The sequence below is a fragment of the Orbicella faveolata genome, unplaced genomic scaffold, assembly GCF_042242905.1.
Source record: "Orbicella faveolata isolate gen_17 unplaced genomic scaffold, um_ofav_v1 contig_12, whole genome shotgun sequence".
Classification (NCBI taxonomy): domain Eukaryota; kingdom Metazoa; phylum Cnidaria; class Anthozoa; order Scleractinia; family Merulinidae; genus Orbicella; species Orbicella faveolata.
Window position 1 is genome coordinate 30,261,167 of NW_028301539.1, and position 17,780 is coordinate 30,278,946.

The 17,780-nt window shown below is 39.6% G+C and overlaps 1 protein-coding gene across 4 annotated transcripts in view; it reads left to right on the forward strand.

The window, feature by feature from the left end:
* LOC110060432 (uncharacterized) overlaps window positions 1-17,780 on the forward strand; it is a 64,055-nt gene that overhangs the window by 31,263 nt on the left and 15,012 nt on the right. Inside the window, exons 1-3 of one of the 4 annotated variants that reach the window (XM_020767213.2) lie at window positions 2,418-2,778; window positions 5,941-6,051; window positions 7,504-7,548. In XM_020767213.2, coding sequence (XP_020622872.2) covers window positions 2,653-2,778; window positions 5,941-6,051; window positions 7,504-7,548 — 282 coding nt within the window. In that variant the 5' untranslated portion in view covers window positions 2,418-2,652. Of the gene's footprint in view, window positions 1-2,417; window positions 2,779-3,093; window positions 3,601-5,940; window positions 6,052-7,503; window positions 7,549-16,354; window positions 17,021-17,780 lie in introns of those variants that run through there. The other 3 variants (XM_020767214.2, XM_020767212.2, XM_020767215.2) reach the window with 3 other exon arrangements.

The following is a 17,780-nucleotide window of genomic DNA, read 5'->3' on the forward strand; positions in this document are numbered from 1 at the left end:
TCGCGAGATAACTTACACACACTCATCAATCTTGTCCTTAAATGGTGATCATTTTTGTAGCGAGATTATTCCATGTTACGATAATGTTATAATCGATTTTGCCCGAGGAAATATTTTGTTTAATAAACAGAGACTTGACAAAATAGTTAGTTTTGACTTCGACGGTCGACTTGTGTGTTGCACGCTACAATAGGCTCGCTGGCCAATTTCTATTATCTTTTTAGGTCTTCATTAGACGAAAAAGCACAACGTTTTTGGAAATTAAAATCTGGGAGGCGAGATGTTGCGTAGACAAAAGTCGTTGAAAAGAAGTTATTGTTTTTAAGTGTTTTTTAATTTTAGAATCCGGCAGAGCGTTTCGTTCATTAGATTATGAAGTGCGTGCTGGGACGTGTTAGTCAGAGAGCGGTACAATCTGTGTACGATAACTTTATCACAGTTGAGCATTTGTAGCGTATATGCATACTTTTGGTTCTTTATGTTATCATTTGCTGTTGTCCTGTGATGGTTCGTGTGTACTTGTGCGGTATCACAGAAAAATAGAAGCGCTTTGATTAATTAGAACTCGGTCTAAAGACAGCCTGGAAAACTCGGGTCTTTTGAAGTCAAGGTTAATTATAACGGTTCTAATAATAAATAGTCTTTTATTGTATTGCATTGTTGCCTGTTTTCAATGGGAGTGAATGTTTTTGAAAATACTTTTGTATCGCTCATATGCCGGGAGAACAGTGCTATTTATAGAAAAAAGATGCAAAAACCTGGTTTGAAATTGTTTTCTCATTTTAACTGATTACTGGCATTTCGCCTACGAAACTCATGTGAAAATTTCCGTAAAGTTGAACTTCTACTACAGAAAATGATATGTATGTAATTAAAGGGAGCGAGAGTAATGAGCAGTGTTTTGGGACAAGAGCTGTTAAGTTGTAGTTCCCGATCGATCCGACTGTTACTTTAAATGTACTTCAAGCTATATGTATGCAAAAGAGAGAAGAGGAAAATGTGTTCTGTACGTCTCCACTTTGTTTGAAATTATTATGTCCCTCGGGTACTACGCGCGCCGTGATTGGCCAGTTAAGTGGGCCATATTCTGCTCACGGCCTGCTGAAAATGTGTTTTTTGATTTATCGCCAAGGTTCATAAAATGTTTTATTACGTGTACAACATGCTATGAATTAAACGTTTTAGCAAAGATTTAGAATTGACTCGTTTTGCTTTTGACATATGTCAGTCATTTGAAGCCGTTTCGCGAGTCTTGAATTGGCTTCCTGAACCCGTCAGACACACATACAATGGAGATATAATAAATATGTTATTAACCTCGCTTTCTCGGTCCGTGCTTTAATTTAGATATCCTCCTTTCTGGTAGTGTTTTCAGTGTACGGTTCAAAGCTATACTATAGACTACGAGTAGTCCCTCTTTCTCTTAGTCTTGCGGTCTCGCTCGACGGGCTAAGCGAAAGAGAGCGTCACTACTCGTCGTCAACAGTCGTTTGCTGAGCAAGCGTTCAGTAAAGCGGATGAAAAGATCGCAATCAACGTGATAACAGGATTAACACGAAGATTTAGGAGATCAGAAGTCTTTTATCGTGATAACGATTACAGAATACAATGTGGATAACTGAATTTGTCCCACGGTTCCGCATACAGGTACAAGGAATATAAACGAGGTTTGGTCATAAATAAGCCCTTCTAAAATTGTTAGGGGTTTGTTTGTCACGAATTTCTCTCTTTACTTCCATTTTTAACCTAAGACTGTTAGTATTTCCTCTCCGCAACCCTAAATCGTAAAACGAGGAGCGAAAGACATGAAAAAAGAAATAAATAAATATAAACCGGCAAAAAGTGGAGGCGAGGATCAATTTGTTGAATTTTTACCGTGCCTTTTTTTGGGAGTGAGTAAAGGAGGCGCTAAATCGCTTACCGAATGTCGGAAATCCGTTTACGAGGCTGTTAATGCACGTGCTGGTCAATTATGTCTTATTTGTTAGACTTAATTCTAGTTCAAAATTCTTCTTCATTCTTTTTAACAAATATTAACATAAAGAAGAGCAAATATGTACATTTGCGGTACGTTCGAGTCGAGTCTACAACAAGGAACATGGAATCCATTTGTTGTCGTTAGAGAACTGACCGCAGCGAATTGCGTCTGAATTGTTCTCGTGTTTTCCAGATTAAGAATCTGGAATGTTTATTCATTCAAGGACGTACGAATTGTGCGAATGCCTATTATTCCTGGTACGTTTTTTCGTTGAGCCCACTACAAACTATTTGTTTCGAAAGCGTCAGTTTTTTTAAGTTACCAAAATTCACTTGAATTGGCGAAAAACTAGTCCTTTTTTTTGCTGGGAAAGGAAATCGGTAATTGAGATAATAACTTCTTTCTCATGACTTCGAGATAACGGTTGTCAACCGGGAAGAAGTTTTAATTGTCTTCGTAATTTAAAGAATTGAAGTGTATTGCTATTTGTAGACATTCACGTATATTTCTGTATGTGGGTGGCGGGGTATTTCCTTCCAACCGGAAAAACGAGGCAGCTATATCTGTCAGCACGAGAGACTGATTTATAACACCAAATTATGACTTGACTTTCGAGAAGCATCACATCCAATTACAATTTCCCTTTGGAAGTGAAGTGGCCAAAATTATCGAGTATGCTTGAACGTTGGCGAAGAAGATTAACGCTCACCGCCTTCCACGTTTTTGGAAACTGTCTCTTGGCCGGAGCTTACATCACCGATGAAAACATTCCACAACTTATTGAAGAAGATATTGAAAAGGTATAATTGTTATATTGAGCAGGTTTCGCTTTTTCTTTGATGTGTTTTATGCTCGCGAAAATAACGCAATTTGTCCGCAAAATACTTCAACGACTTTGAATAGGTCTTTGCACTTTAAAATTCCGAATGACCAAAGTGTAATTTCTCCGCACAAAATCGATACAGTTTATCAAGATGAGAGATGACGAGAACAGAAGTCGTCAATTAGATACTGTCTTGATGTACTTTGAATTCTCAGAACTAACTTGAAGTAAGGAGAATTCGTATTTCAAACTTCGTGTTGAAAGAGTCAATCTTAGTTTTTGTTTTCATCAATGATACTGTCTAGTCGGTGACATTGCCCAGACTCAAATTTGTGGTTTTGTGATTCAGTCTGTTATTTCATTCCGTCGTATATTTCGCATCGGAGAAAGCAAGAATAGCTTTAAATCCGAGTTTGCCTTCAGCGAGGGCAGTTCAAGGAACAGTTTTGAATTTCAGTTTCACCTTCATGGTGGCCGGAACACATGCTATTTGGTCGGATTGTTTGTTTATGTTTCGTACTCAATTTATAAGTGAAAATGTGTCATTTGAGCGTCCGTCCAACATATGACATCTGATACGACATACAAGGCTCGTTCTGTCACACACGCCTCACAACACGGTCCTCCGAGCGTATTACGTCCAGCATCGGAGAAAGATTCCTTGTTTTTGCCCACCTGAATGTCTCCACAGCGGAGAAGACGGTTTAGAAAGTTAAGTAGCAGGATCAGAAAGAGCTTTCGCGCTGCTAAGAGATGGAAGAGTTCGTTTAGAGTTCGCCGAAGAAGCTCGACATTTCGGGTAAGCAATATGTTGCCCAATATTTTGCTTTGATGATGGCGTTAACGTTGAATCGCAGTTCTTTTATGTATCTAGAGTTGCTTTCGAAGCGCTCAAGACTTGTTTATTTGAAGTACGGCTCCTTGTGAAAGACTTTTTAAAGCGACAGTATTCTGTTGCTTGTTTTGAATTCAAGAACGGCCGTACACAAGAAAAATGTCGCTCTTGGTCGTGGAAACCAACTTCGGAAACAATAATATGCAGACGTGAATTCTTTAACTGTAAATCCCTTGACCTTATGTTTTGTTATTTTTTACGGACAAGAATTTTCTTCAGCTCTATTTTGACCAGTTTGCGTGATTAGAGATGCCGACGTTTCCGGTCCAGGAAATACCTGGAATTATAATTCTCCTGGAACTCTGCGCGATGCAAGTGGTATATTTATTCGCTTTTCCCTGCTCTTATAGCCAGTCGATAGTTGTCGGGTTTATATACATCGTAGTGTTTAAAACAAGCATTGTTCAATAATTAGGGATTGTTTATACTGAAAACAGATCGCCTACAACCCTGAACTGAATAACCACTTTGTAACAGGACTCCACGAACATTCCAACAGCCATGGTGCTTTAATTTTTTTGTATCATAATTATGATTTACCTTTTCACGCCCCTATATTGATTTTGTTGATTAATTCAGAATGCTATTAATTGATATGCTTTCTCTTTGTAAACGTTGTGGTCTTTCATGAGTCTAGTCAAAGGTCGTTGGGAGAAAAACAGGAAAATATTTGTCTTTGGAGAGTTTCATGCATCGATGCCCTACCGGAGAAGTTTCACCCGGCAAGATGATAAGATTTGGCTTATTGTCTTCATGTTGGGAAGTAGAAAGACTTTGTGGACTGGTGTTATTTTCATTGTGGGCTTCAAAGCTAACACAACAGTCGTTTATTGAGCGTTATAACGAAAGAAAAGATTGCAATCTGCGTATCGAAACGATGGAAGAGGCTTGGCACTTGGTCGCTTGTGATGAAATTCGAAGCGCTCCTTCCCGCGTAGGCGTTTGTCGTAGATTTTAAAGATAATTGGATCCACTTGATGGAGAGCCTACGTACGTGAGCTCAACATGTGTTGTCTGCTTAGAAATTCCAAAGAACCGTCCCCCGGCGACATGAAACTTTTGCTAGGGTCAAGAACATTTTCGTTTCACGTTAATTCTCTTTGAAAGGCTAAATGACGTCAATACACAGTCTGATGATAGTGACTTTTCCACGCACACATGTTCGCTGTTTTATTAGATAACCAAAGAACAACAACAAGAACAACAAGCTGTTCTAGCATTTGCTTGACGGCAATCAATCGCTTAATCTGGTTCCAGGTTCGTTTTTCCAAATTCGCCGCGGAGGAGTGAGGAGAGTTAGGTCGAGTCGAAATGTAGACTAAGAGAGTAGAGGTATGGACGAAGCTAAGAAATTTCTCGGCGACCGCTGACTCAGTGCCCTAGACTAAATTTGGCCAAAATGTTATTGTGCACATGCTCAGAGAGGGAAGGGGTAAATGCCTTTTTGCTGCTGTGATTTTTTTATTCCCTTCCTTCATCCCCTAGCAAATTTGCGTTTCGTAAAATTGTTATTTTCCTACTATACTGTTTAGAAGTTTGTGAAATTTCCCACAGATAACTTCATATTTAGTTCTAATTGGCACACGTGGTACAGATGGCGGGAAACAACCAGAAGCTGTGACGGATGCGACAAGTTATGGCGGGAAACCAATGAGAGTTGCGACGCGGCGTGCGAAGCACATTTTGGCGGGAAAAAGCGTTCCAGCCTCTTCGTAGCGTGAATGCTGAACAAGAACGGAATTTATTATATGGATGTGTCTGAATTGAATTTGATTGGCTGAAATCGATATTGACCGCGGTCTAGATTTTCCTATCTAGACCGGCATCTAGACCGGTTATATTTTGCGGTGAAAAAGTTGCAAACTAAAACACAAAAATATTGACTATTTTCGTCTATGGAAGTGCCAAAAAGCCTGATGAGGTAGAAAGAAAAAGTAAAGAGGACGGGCTCAGCAAACTTAAGATTTAAGCTCAGCTCATCGCCGTTCGCAAGCAAAATGTCAGTTAGTACAAACCAGTTACAGTAAACGAATTATTGTTTTTCTTGTTTGCCATACAATAAACATCTGTAACAGGGGTTAGTCGGTCTGTATGGGAGAATCTTGACCTCGGTCGTGTGTACAGACCTCGGTCAAGATTCTCCCATACAGACCGACTAACCCCGGATAATAAGGGCTAAAGAATGTTCCGTGAAGCTAGTCGTTAACCAGTCCATAACACTGCTCTGTGACTTTGTGATTTCAGGTTCAACATGTGGTGGAGTGCGAGAGAATCTTGTCCAACTTGCTGGAAAAGACACCCGAAACTCATCGAGATTACACAGAATTAGGAAAAGTAGTCTCAAAATTTAAGCAGGTTTGCGCTCATGTTCCAGTAGTTAGGAATAGGCCATTTTACAGTTGTGTGCTTAGTTACCTGGCCTATGAATACAAGCGAGGCTGAAGGTGACCTTGTTTTGATACAAACCCGGCTCTGCTTTTCTCATTTAAATGGCAACTAGAAAGCATAAGAACAATTTGATGTACACAACAAAAGTAGTGAGGGCTGTTTCAAATCAAGGTCACCTCCAGCCTCGCTGCTATTCAAAGGCCAGCTTACTGAAAAGACAACTGTGAAATGGTCGAATGACGGATTTCCTGTGAGTAGGGGGGAGGGGGTTGGAGGAAAGCTCTCTTTTTCCTTCACCCCGTATTCTAAGAAAACTTGCTCGCAGGCTAGCTGACGTCACTATTTTCCGAAGTGCTTGCTAGCGGGTGCTGTTTGTTGATTGGATAGTACGAATTGGAATCTCTTCGATTTTTTTTTTCTGCGAAGACGTACGACAAAAGATACTTTTTTTCCACAACTGACTTTGCTTAATGGCGAGTCAGTGTGGGTAGGTCGAGCGACGTGGGTAACAGTAGCCTGTAAATAGGATCTCTAGTCGAGGATGGGGGGAAGAGAAAGCGGGAAGAAAGAAGCCCTCGGCCACTTCACTCTCAGCCAGGTCCATCTCAGCCCTTCTAGCCTCAGTCAGACCCTTCCAGCCGGCGCCTGTTCACAGGCAAGGGTAACAGCGTTGGCTAGGGTCACTGATTGTGTTGTTCTCGGACCCGACGCTTTACTCTCACAATGGTCCACTCCACCCGGCCCACTCCACCCAGGAAAACACTTCGGTAACCAGTGAATTGTTGTAGGGAATCTGTCAGACATAACTGTCGGCAAAGGACTGGCATCTCATCCAGGGAAAATGTATTTCTTTTCGGTGGTTGCTTTGTATTAGTTCCCATTGGGTTAATTAGACCTTTATATACCACTCCTTGAGAATATCACACCACTAGACGCCGACCAGTTTACTCGAGGCTGTTTTTTCCTTAGTGTTAATATCGTTATTTAAAATAGCATGTGACATATTCTTATATTTTCTGGCTTGTAACCTGTATTCAGCGTGTCTCAGGTTCTTGTAAATAAACTCGATTATTGCTGGCGGCTCCCTCCACTATTTGTTGTGTTATTTGTCTCCTCTACTTATAATAGAAATGTTTTCTATTCGGCCGAGCGAAGCGAAATATGATAGAATTAACATCATGTTAGTTGCTTCATACCATGTAACCGAGATGGATCATGGCTCCGCTGATCTGAAGGGTTGGAGCAGACCTTATCTTCTGCTAGCCTGCGTTGGAGTTGGAGTTGTAGGAAGTGTACACTGAATATCCTAAGGAACGTGATACGCACAATATACCTTGTGTGTAGAAGCCGAAGTGGTAAGAAGCTTATAAAGTTAGCGGAAGTAATTATAGGAGACAAGTAAACGTTTTGTTCTTTCAGATGGTGAAGGACAGAGAAGAAGAGGTGGTGGAAGCAGAAAATGAGGTATGAACTCAAATTAAACAAATTTTTATAAAGCCCCAGTGAGGGACGCAAATTTGGGCGACCTGCACCTTTTACAAGGCTCGTTATAATTGGCCAAACGAAGCGATAAATAATGAAAACAAACAGGGCCCCTCGGCCTAAGAACAAAAGAGGCGCAGATTAACAAGAAATAATTAAAATAGAGGTTTTTAAAGAGGTGGAGATCAACCGTACAATTCTGTCGTTCATACGTTTGTTCATGTTGTTCGTGTTACCTTGGTTGGGCCGCGGAGGAATTTCAAGTTCGTTGATTCCAAAGGATGAAGCAATCGTTGCTGACGTCACTGTTTACATTTTCCTCATTGACATACGACTTTGTGCAGAGAAGGCATCACTCTAGACACGAATTGACTACAAACAATTAAAGAGCTTGTGAAACTTAGTATTGGGTAAAATGTTTGGCCCTTTGGGTGTAATATTCAAGGGGAAATTGGCTTTCAGAAACTGAGAAATTTCTGGATGGCAAAAATGCTATCCGTGTAGAATTTTGAGTTTTTAAACCCGCGTCGCACGAACAGTATTCAATACATTGAGCTCAAATTCCTTGGGATTGTTAATTGAACTGTGCCCTTTCAATATTCCGAGCTAAATGTTTTTGTGGCTAAATGTTTTGGAGACTCTCCTTTGAGAAAAAGAAGCCGGCTGTCCAGGTAGATTGCATTATGGGCGATTTTAATAATTTCTTAGTATTTTATCCTTAATTAATCTTCCGGTATTAACTTGAATTGAATAGGTGGTAAACAACATATACATTATCAGTTTGATTTATTTTAAGCAATTTTGTTCTATATTTATATCGCTAGACCCAAATCCCGTCAAAATGCGCCTGATTTATTACAATTTTTCAAGCTTATTATTGAATTGTCCAAATTAATCCTGCACTGGGATTCGTGTCCAAACAGGTGAAAGAGTAAGCACTTTAATTGAAGAAAAAAAAATGCTTAAAATTGGAATTGCAATCCTTGGAATTTCTTATTTGGGCAGCAGGTTATACCATCACGTGTATTTACAAAAGTAAAGGCGGGAGATGAAAAGTTCATTTTAAGTCGAATTTCTAACCTTATTATTAGTAAAGAGGATTTCCAAGCACTGTAAATAACGCGCTCTCTGTAAACTGAGTCAGTTAAGATGAAGCTACAGACATCTGAGCAAGTTTCGGACGGAGTGGTGACCATGTCCGATCTCTTATGGCCCCTGGGCACATGTCTATATGTCGCTTCTTCAGTTGCTTTAAACCATTTAGAATTTTTGTATTTCACAGCCGGATCACTTATCTTTTAGCTAAGTTCGTTAAATTCAGTCGAACTTAAGGAGCTTGTTGAAGTTCTGAATATTTTCATCAGTGTTTTCATAGAGAAACAACTCCAATGTTACGTTCTTCCAACACTGTAATCGCGCCAAGTTATGAGCGCTTTTTCTTGTCCTCATTTTGTTATCAACGTGAAGTAGATAGCAGTTAACTGGTCGCTATAAAGCGCCTTGGGAAATCTGTCGTTTCGAGCTTGAGCTTGTAAAGGTTTACTCAGAGGAAGAAAGATTTACTCCGAGAAAAACAGTTTTTTTGTATCGAAAATTTTCCTGCCAACAAGCAGTACGTTGGAAGGCCTTGAAACTATGCGTAACATGTTTTAGGTGTTAATCTAAAACCTGGTGAATGTGATGCAAATACAATGGCACGCGAACGCCCCCAGTCGACACGAAATTCGTGTGGAGAGTATTTATAGTTAGTTAAAGTGATGATGGCGCATTTTTTCGTCGCTCGACCATTGTTCGTTCATTTGTCCACGTTTTTGTGTTTTTGTATTTTGTTGTTGTTTTTTTAAATTTATCGTTGTTTATCTACGTGCTTGTCGTGATGTTAATCTCATTTTCGGATGCAGTTGACCCACTAAAATGAAATCCCATTTAAAAGCTTTGCCGACTTACATATTTAAGCTGGCATTCCTTGCCGCCTTTTTCTGGTAGTTTGACATTTTTATTGTTTGTTTCCTTTAATTTTCCTATATCTTTGCGAGACATGTAGGCTCCGTTGGTATGTATGAGAGACAAGAAAACATGAGGAAGAAGTATCAGAGAGTTGAGGGGAGGGTATAGATGTGGCTGTCAGGGCCGCAGCCAGTATGAGGCAAACAGAGGCACTTGCCGGAGTCATTTGTTTTTTTTTCGTTTCTGTTGTTTCTCTTTTGAAGAGAAAAGTAAAACACTGCAAAATTTCTAGGAAGACAATTTAACCGTGGACATTGCCTCAGTCGTAATTTTTTTTTTGTTTACGTCTGACAGTATTTTGCGCGTTGTTTAGAAACGCTTTTGTTTTTGTTATTAAAAGCTTTGTTTTAGCACTTATTCCTTCCGTGAGATATGATCCAAATCTTGTGCTTAATCCAATTATAGTCTTTACCGCACCAGATTTAGAAATGATTTTGGAAAACAAAACTTCAGCCAGACCAAGGTCACGTCGAACCTGCCCCTCCAGTGGTAAATTCGTGGTATGAATTTTTCTTCAAGTTCTTGGCTGATTGCTCTTGATTCAGTGGATTTTCCGTCGGAGTTTAAGTAGGAAAAAAGACTCTATTTACCGTGGGATAAGAATTTGCGAGCTTTCACTGACAGCGAACGCACTCATTTGCCCAATCTATGACAGTTACGGTTCTTACTTAAGAGAGCTGAAGTTCTTTCATAAAAAGAACGAAAAGTTCTTTATTCCAGGGATCTAAAAATTTTAACTTACTTTACTTATGGGAACAATCTCGATACTCTTTATGAGTAGTCTAATCATAGAAGCTGTGCTAGCTGAAATTTTGTATAAAGGAAAAAAGAAACCTGGCATTTGACGAACGTTCAAGAAAGTATCACAGTCGGCATCTTGAAAATTACTGACAACTTGACAGTAATTTTCGAAATTCAAGTGTATTTCATGTAACTGAACACGGCGTTGATTGGTGGATCGGAAATAGCCAAAAGTGCATTCGCGAGAAAGTGTTTAATTAGATTGCTTTCAGAACCGTAATGGCGACGAAAGAGCGATCGGTTGCGCATGCGTATGACACGACGTGTTACGTTCATGCATGCGAGTAGTGTTTACAATCCACGAACACAACTTTAGACAGTGTCTGCAAACGTTGCAGTGTCGGGTTTGCTTTTTGTGAGAGAAAATGTGATTTGGACAGTCAATGAGAGTGTTCCGGAACTTTGTGCGAAGACAACAACACGTTTTTCGAGCAGTGAGAATTTTACAAAGAGGAATGTGGGATATTTTAAATCCGGAAAAATGCGACATCCTTTCGTCACCAAATTGAACACGTTCACGCCCGAGATGTCGACCTCGTCCCTCGTGGAAAACTTGTCTGCAAATTAAATACTTTTTAAAAGGTCTCGTCATCGCTAACGATGATTGAAATTGCCCACAACTGTTCATGTAATTTTTCTGGCTTCGAATTTAGGGAGTTCTTAACAACGACCACTGTGATGTTTTAAATTAACGCACGAGATTAAGGCACTCGGATTTTGTGTGTTCTTTAGAATCAGTAGTTTGAAGTCAATACACGGACTTCGTTAATTAGCTAGTGACGAAGAACGATGATGGGTTTATTGAAGTCTTGTTGAAGAGAGTCTTCATCCTATTGAACTGGAATTGTTTTTGCACGTTTTATGTTTCATGGATTCAAATCCGAAGACTTTTTGTGGCAAATTCCCAGGGGCGGGTTGGGAGAGGGGGGGGGGGGGGGGAGGGGAAAATCCAGAGGTGCTTGACAGAAATCTACTGCAATTCAGACCAGAGCAATGATGCCGATTAAGCAGTGAAGAGTTCACGCAAAAAAAAAAAACACAATTTCCTAGTCAATCATCCTTTAGATTTTTTGTTTCAGAAAAAAGAAAAGGGAAATAAAAGTGAACAGTAACGAGAAAATTCGGCTCTGTTCTAGACTTTATAGAAGGACTTTACGCCCTCGGGAGACTGCACCGGGAGGGGGTGGGGAGGGCGGATATCCACGGCTAGACTTAAATGCTAGAAAACCATATCTTCGGGAGAGTCACGTACGTATTAAGCCAATATATTGAAGGATGTCTCTGGCTCCAGGGGGTAGAAACCTGTTGTAGAACCCATTAAACGTCGATTAAGTTGAGAGTTGTCGAGCACTATTATTGATCGACGATTGAGAAAGCCAGTCTGGAAATACCAAGACGGTAACGATTTTGTTCGAGAAAGAAATCGCTCTGAATGTCACTTGACGTTTGATGGGTTTAGATGGAGTTCATTCTGAAGTTTAGTTGTTCTGTTATCGGCTGTTTGGATGGATTGCTTATGCCTCGAACGAAAGTAAGTGACGGCTAAAGTAAGTTGAGTTTTCGCACTTAAATTTCGCGTTGACGTGGAACTCCAGTGATGGGTAGACAATCTTATAACTGGCACGGTTGTTAAAATTACAGCGGCGCACTTGTTGCTCATAAATTGTTGTGCTATAAGTATTTTAAATGCTTGGTAAGCTTTGGTTTTTTGTTTGAAAGGTGACATCTCGTATATATGAAGGTTGCGTCGCTGTGTTTCACTGACATGTTTTGTAAATCAAAATGTTGTAATGGTAGCGGTATTTTGTCGCGAGGCACGGATTCTTACAGCTCAAGCAATGCTGGTTTTGATAATGGCTCCTGACACGCTCATTAGTTTCTAGAATTACAAACTTCAATCGCAAAGAATGAAGAAACTGAACTATGCGTGGGTTTGATAACGAAATGAAGCTACTTTAAAAGGTGTTTCGAAGTCAATACAATACATCTATATCTACCATATTATCATCTTGTATTGGCCTAAACTAGGGTTTTCTTGGCCTAGCAAAATTGCAGGGCTTTTTTTTTTTTGTAATCCGTCAGTCTTTTCCAGTTTTCATAATTTATACAGCTGGTGTTTTTTCGATTATTTCAAACCGTTAATTCGATGATGTGGTATTACCAACTCGTCTTTGGTTTATTCTGTAATTTAACCTTGCTTGTAGTCGTGCAATATTGCATTCTTTCATAACTGAGAAAATTGTCGTTTTCCTTGTTTTATTTCGCTTGGCTGGAATTTAGTTCCTGTATTTCTTTCGTTGAGCTAGAAAAATCTGACAATCATCACAAAGTTTGTGCGTGCCTTGATAATCTTCCCGTATCGGCTTTCACCATTCCGAGTAACCTGTTGATGTTTGCTTGCGTCAGAAACAAACCTGCTTGTGTTTTATTCTTTTCTTTATTTGTCGAGTGATGATTTGAAAAGGAACAAGTTTTTGGTTTATTTATTTATACCGTGTTGTTGGCTTAACAACGGCCGCACCGGCGACCATCAGTAACCAAACACGGGCCAGCTGAGTCCAGGTTGAAAAAGATGCAAACCACTGTTGAAGTTTTGGTAAGAAATCAACCCTTGTTTGACAAATTTTGTTCCCATATCCTCCAAAAACATCTCAGTAGAGAGGCCTAGAGAAAAATCTCTCGCGTACTTAAATCACCCAAGCGAAAAAACTAACAATGCTGAAAATATCGCAAGTTGAAGTTGTAGAGCGAAGACGTGGAAAGTATGTAAGAGATAGTTTATAAACATAACATTGGATTATGGCGCGGGTTTAATTTCGTCTACGCTTGTAGACAAAAGCGTGTAGTTAGCCCGTAATATTTCTCTCTCCAGGAAATGTAATAACTCGTTGTTTTCTCGGTGTTCAAAAGTTTGGTTTGCCCGAAAAACCGACAAGATGGGAAGTTTGTGTACCTCAGCTGGAAGCGAAAGGTTTTAAATCCAGAGTGAACGGGATGGAAAGGGTTCTTCCGTGTTTAGGTTGCAAGGCAAGTATGCGTTTGGAAATATTGAAATTGTGACCAACATTTTAGCCCAATTCAAATTGTTTTCAGATTTTACTGAAGAACGTTTGTTGCAAAACAAGATATTAGAAATGTTGGTGCCATTGAGATGTCTGTCCAGTGTCTTAATGAGGGCAAAGTATTTAAACTCCTTTAACAAACAATGTTTAGCTGTTTATCTGATTCTCTACCGTGGGAATTTTAGCCAATGCTCTAGGGTGTTCAACTTTCCATAGCATGGCAGTTATTTTTAGTAGCATTGTAGTTTGTTCTGTTTTTGAGCAAGTAGCTTAAAAATCCTCCAGCTAGCAGACTTTGAATTTTTTTTCCTGTGCATAAGGTTGGCGGTATTGATTAAAGATCGAGTGGTTTTTGTTGAATAAAGTCGAGGCCTTTATCTATAACAATAATAGAAAATAATTAAATAATTGCATTAGAAATACAAGGGATTTTATGACGGAATGTTTTTGTCTAAACTCTTGTGGTTATTACCACATGAGGGGTCTGTGTGGTGGACTTTCCTCTTGAAATAATTCCGGGGGGGTATTCCCTTAAATGAGGTACATGAATATAGGTATGTAGGGCCCTAAAGAGTATGGTCATTAATTGATGAGTGGTTTTGGTCTGAGAAAGGGTAAAGGTTTTGACTATTTTGGTGTATAGGGTATGTTTTTCACTCTGGCGCTGCATTGGGTATCATTCTGTTTTTAAGGAACTATTTTTTCCGCATCAACCTTCGCAAATTTGTAGCCCTTCTCAAATGTTTCCGTAAATCAAAGTCATTCATGGTTGGCTACGATCATGTATAAGAGCCGTGTAATAATTTTAGAGCTCTTCAATGGGGTATTGATTTTTCGTTCAGGTCTAAAATAGTGTATGGAATATCACAGATTCCGGTCCGAAATAGAGTACAGGTTTCAAGGCTTGGACCGCACACCCTCACCAAAAACTTTGGGAAGTAAACCCCCCCCCCCCCCCGCCCCCGGGAAATAATATTGTGGCGAGACATGTGTAAATTGACTTTCATGTTTGAGTAAGCAAATGAGCACGTGTGATTGATAAAGTAAACGGGATTTGCACGACTGTTTGATAAACTCACGCGCAAAGCTCACGCGATCCCTTGTGACAAGCATCAATTGCTCAAAACGCCGTAAGCTGCCGAAATAGACAGTGGCAGGTGGTTCTATAGTAGCTGGTCATCCGGTTCTTTGTATCCGGTGCTCAGGTTCATGCCTAGTACTTTAGTATTGAGAAATTCAAACGCAGAATTTTTCCGTGGCAATATTTCTTTCTTAAAGTGCATTGAAATATTTTCACGTGACGATGTTGCACAAAGTTGCGTGACTGAAGGAACTTGCTATTTAGTGTCACGCTAGTTGAAGCAAGGGCTCTATTTGAAACTGTTGATGACATGATGCCTTCATTGGCAGTTAAATCTAGGCCGTTTTAACCATAAATACTCAAAAAGACGTTGACAGACATTGTACGCCGACTGTAAACTTACACATTCACTCTAAATTCAACAATCGAAGTAATTAAATTTTACGAAGGCAGTTATTAATTTAATTAAGGTAATAAATAGTGGTTATCCTTACATTTTAAAATTTGTTAACGCAATTATGTGTGCTATCGCTTTCGTTGTTGTCTCGAGCATTTTTAATCAACAAACAAATGTAATGTTTCGTGATTTTAGCCTTGGAGAAGTCTTTGTCGATATTGAATTATGCCTCAACTTTTTAAAGCTGGTACGACCAATATGAACAACTTTCTAATATTAGTCATAACTGTTGTGTAAGTTTTAAGTGGTGTTGTTGTTTCTCGTGGGTGGTGGGTAACAAACGTGAATTATATCAACCTGTATTCTTTGGACAGTCTTACAAGGGACTAGAGAGTAGCAACATTGCCGGCGACAGTTTCACGAGCTTAGCAACGTTATAAGTTAATAACTGAACATGGAAGCTAATGAGATGTACGTGATCCAGAGAACAGCCCTAAAAATACACGAACAACTTAAAAAAAAAACGTGGATCCTAGAGAATTGTAATAATAATTAATGGTGCTGTTTTTAGTCCATTTTGTTTTTAAAAGGAAATCACAAAGTATGCTATGCAGGTTTATCTGTGACAAGCGTCTTACATACAACAGTTTTGATTTATGGTTTTGTTTTGAGGGTTTTTATTTATACGCTGAATAATAATTCATATTTAACAGTTAAACAGAGACTCTGTGACGCTTGGCTGTTATATCGGCATTGATACTTGTTCACCGCAACGTTTCAAAGCTTTCCGCTTTTTCCGAGTTCTTCCCTTTGCGCGTAATTTCATGGCAAAATCTTAACTGAGACAATGCGTTTGAAATCCGCTAATAGTCATCGAAAACTTATTATTACACTCGAAAAACTGTCATTTGATTTTGCTCGCGATAAAATTGGATCGTGCTTGAAATATTTCAGGATCTCGTGATCTTCGCTTTGTATGCCAGATCGCTTTAATTACGCATTATTCCTTTAGCTAATTATTTTTTTTTCCCGCGACATAAGAGGTATGTTTTCTTTTGTGCAAAGCCTTTTTAGTCCGTCCAACCTAAATCACTGACTGGTATGTGTGCTCTCGAGAAATGTGCTTTTGTGGGAAACATTCACTTTAAAATCAGGAGGTTGCAGATTTTTTCCGAAGCTGTACAGGTGTTAGTTAGCGCTAAAATGTCCTTTGTTGGTTTCTTTCATGTCGATGTTTGTTCTGTTACTTTTGTTCAATTATTTGTGCGTGATACCAATGTTCGCTAATTCGGTCCTTTGACCTTTCCGGAGTTGAGTTCAACTTGTTTTTTTCAGATGCCATCGAATCTTTAAACCCAAATCCTTAAGTATTTTTAACTTGCGATGTTAATTTGGGTGTTTATTTACGCCTGTGGCAAGCGCATTCAAACAATATGTTGACACTATTTGTTTTAGTCGCGAGGTCATTTTCAATTCCAGCCTTCTATGATAGCAATACAATATAACAATTTGAGAAATGCGATCACTTTGTATCAATCCTAGATAGTGTTGAAACTTGACCCCGCTTGTGTACAGGTTTTATGTCCGGTGTCTGGTTTGAGTGAAAGAATATAACTCGTCCATTAAGGATTTAGGCGATCTTAACCTGATTATCCACCAGGATCAGTCTTGGCCATTCCTTTGGAGAGTGGAGTACCTTCATGCACTTCGGGATCGATCGGGATCGATCTTTTGCTCTGGAAAGGCTTATCTCATCAAAGGTCGCCCATTCATTGCGATCCAAGTCGAAACTGTCGCGGTATTGAACTGAGAAGCGCAAAATGATGAGCTATTTTCGCCATCTTATCTGTGGCCTTTGAAAGAATTCACGGCGGTCTACTTAGAGGGGACAAGTCACTGCCTTTGATCTTCTGGCCAGCTCTGTGAGAGTAGATAACCTTATTCATGGTTCTACAGCGGCAATCAAATCAATCTCGGGCTATGGCAACCCAAACGCCGCTCCGTACGGCGCAGTCCCCTTCTTATGCCGTGTCCATGAGTGTTGTGCCGAGTCAAAGCCCTGTGGTTGTTCGGCGAGCTCTCAAAACGCGAACAGATGATGTTCAGGTAATGTTTTTAGAGCACATGCAGGATTGCATTTTTAACGTGTTTTGTTCTCGAAATGGCACGCAGTCGATGAAATGTTTTGTTACGAATGCTCAAGAGCAGTTATACCAGTTTCGTCCTTTTCATTACGTGACAATCACATGAAATTAAGGGATTTGGGAAGTATCATTTTTGTGAACATCACGTCGTTTAAATTCGTTGTTTTTGTTGGGCAGTCTCGAAATATGAAATAGCTTTTCAGGTTTGTTAAAGAAACAAGTGAGCTGCAGTGGTGAGAGAACGTCAATATCACTTTCACCTGTACCTATTATGTTCAACATTCCTGTTTGAAGGATGACAAGTTCGGTAAAGCTCGATAACTTTAATACAGATGAACATCTCCTAAAGCTCTTACTGCGCATAGCCTGAGGCATCAGTCTTATTGTATAGCCATTACCCTGCCACGTGCCAGTTGTTATTTCATATAGAAATTAGTCCAAACATTACTTCACTTCCTGTGTTTCACAAATAGTTGGAGAGCGTTTATGGTGTTTAAAAAACGTTCAGTTCTTTCACTTGACCTGAATTGGCTTACTACAGCCTTGAAATGAGTTTATTTCTTGGAGGTATCTTGCCTTAATTTCGCGAAATGTCTGTCTGGGGGATATCAACATTTGTTCATCAAATCGCTATGACTGCGTTATCGTTATGGTTCAGTTCTGTGATCTTTTGCATCAGTCATACAGGAAACGCAGCATTTTGACAAGTAATTCTTTAATCC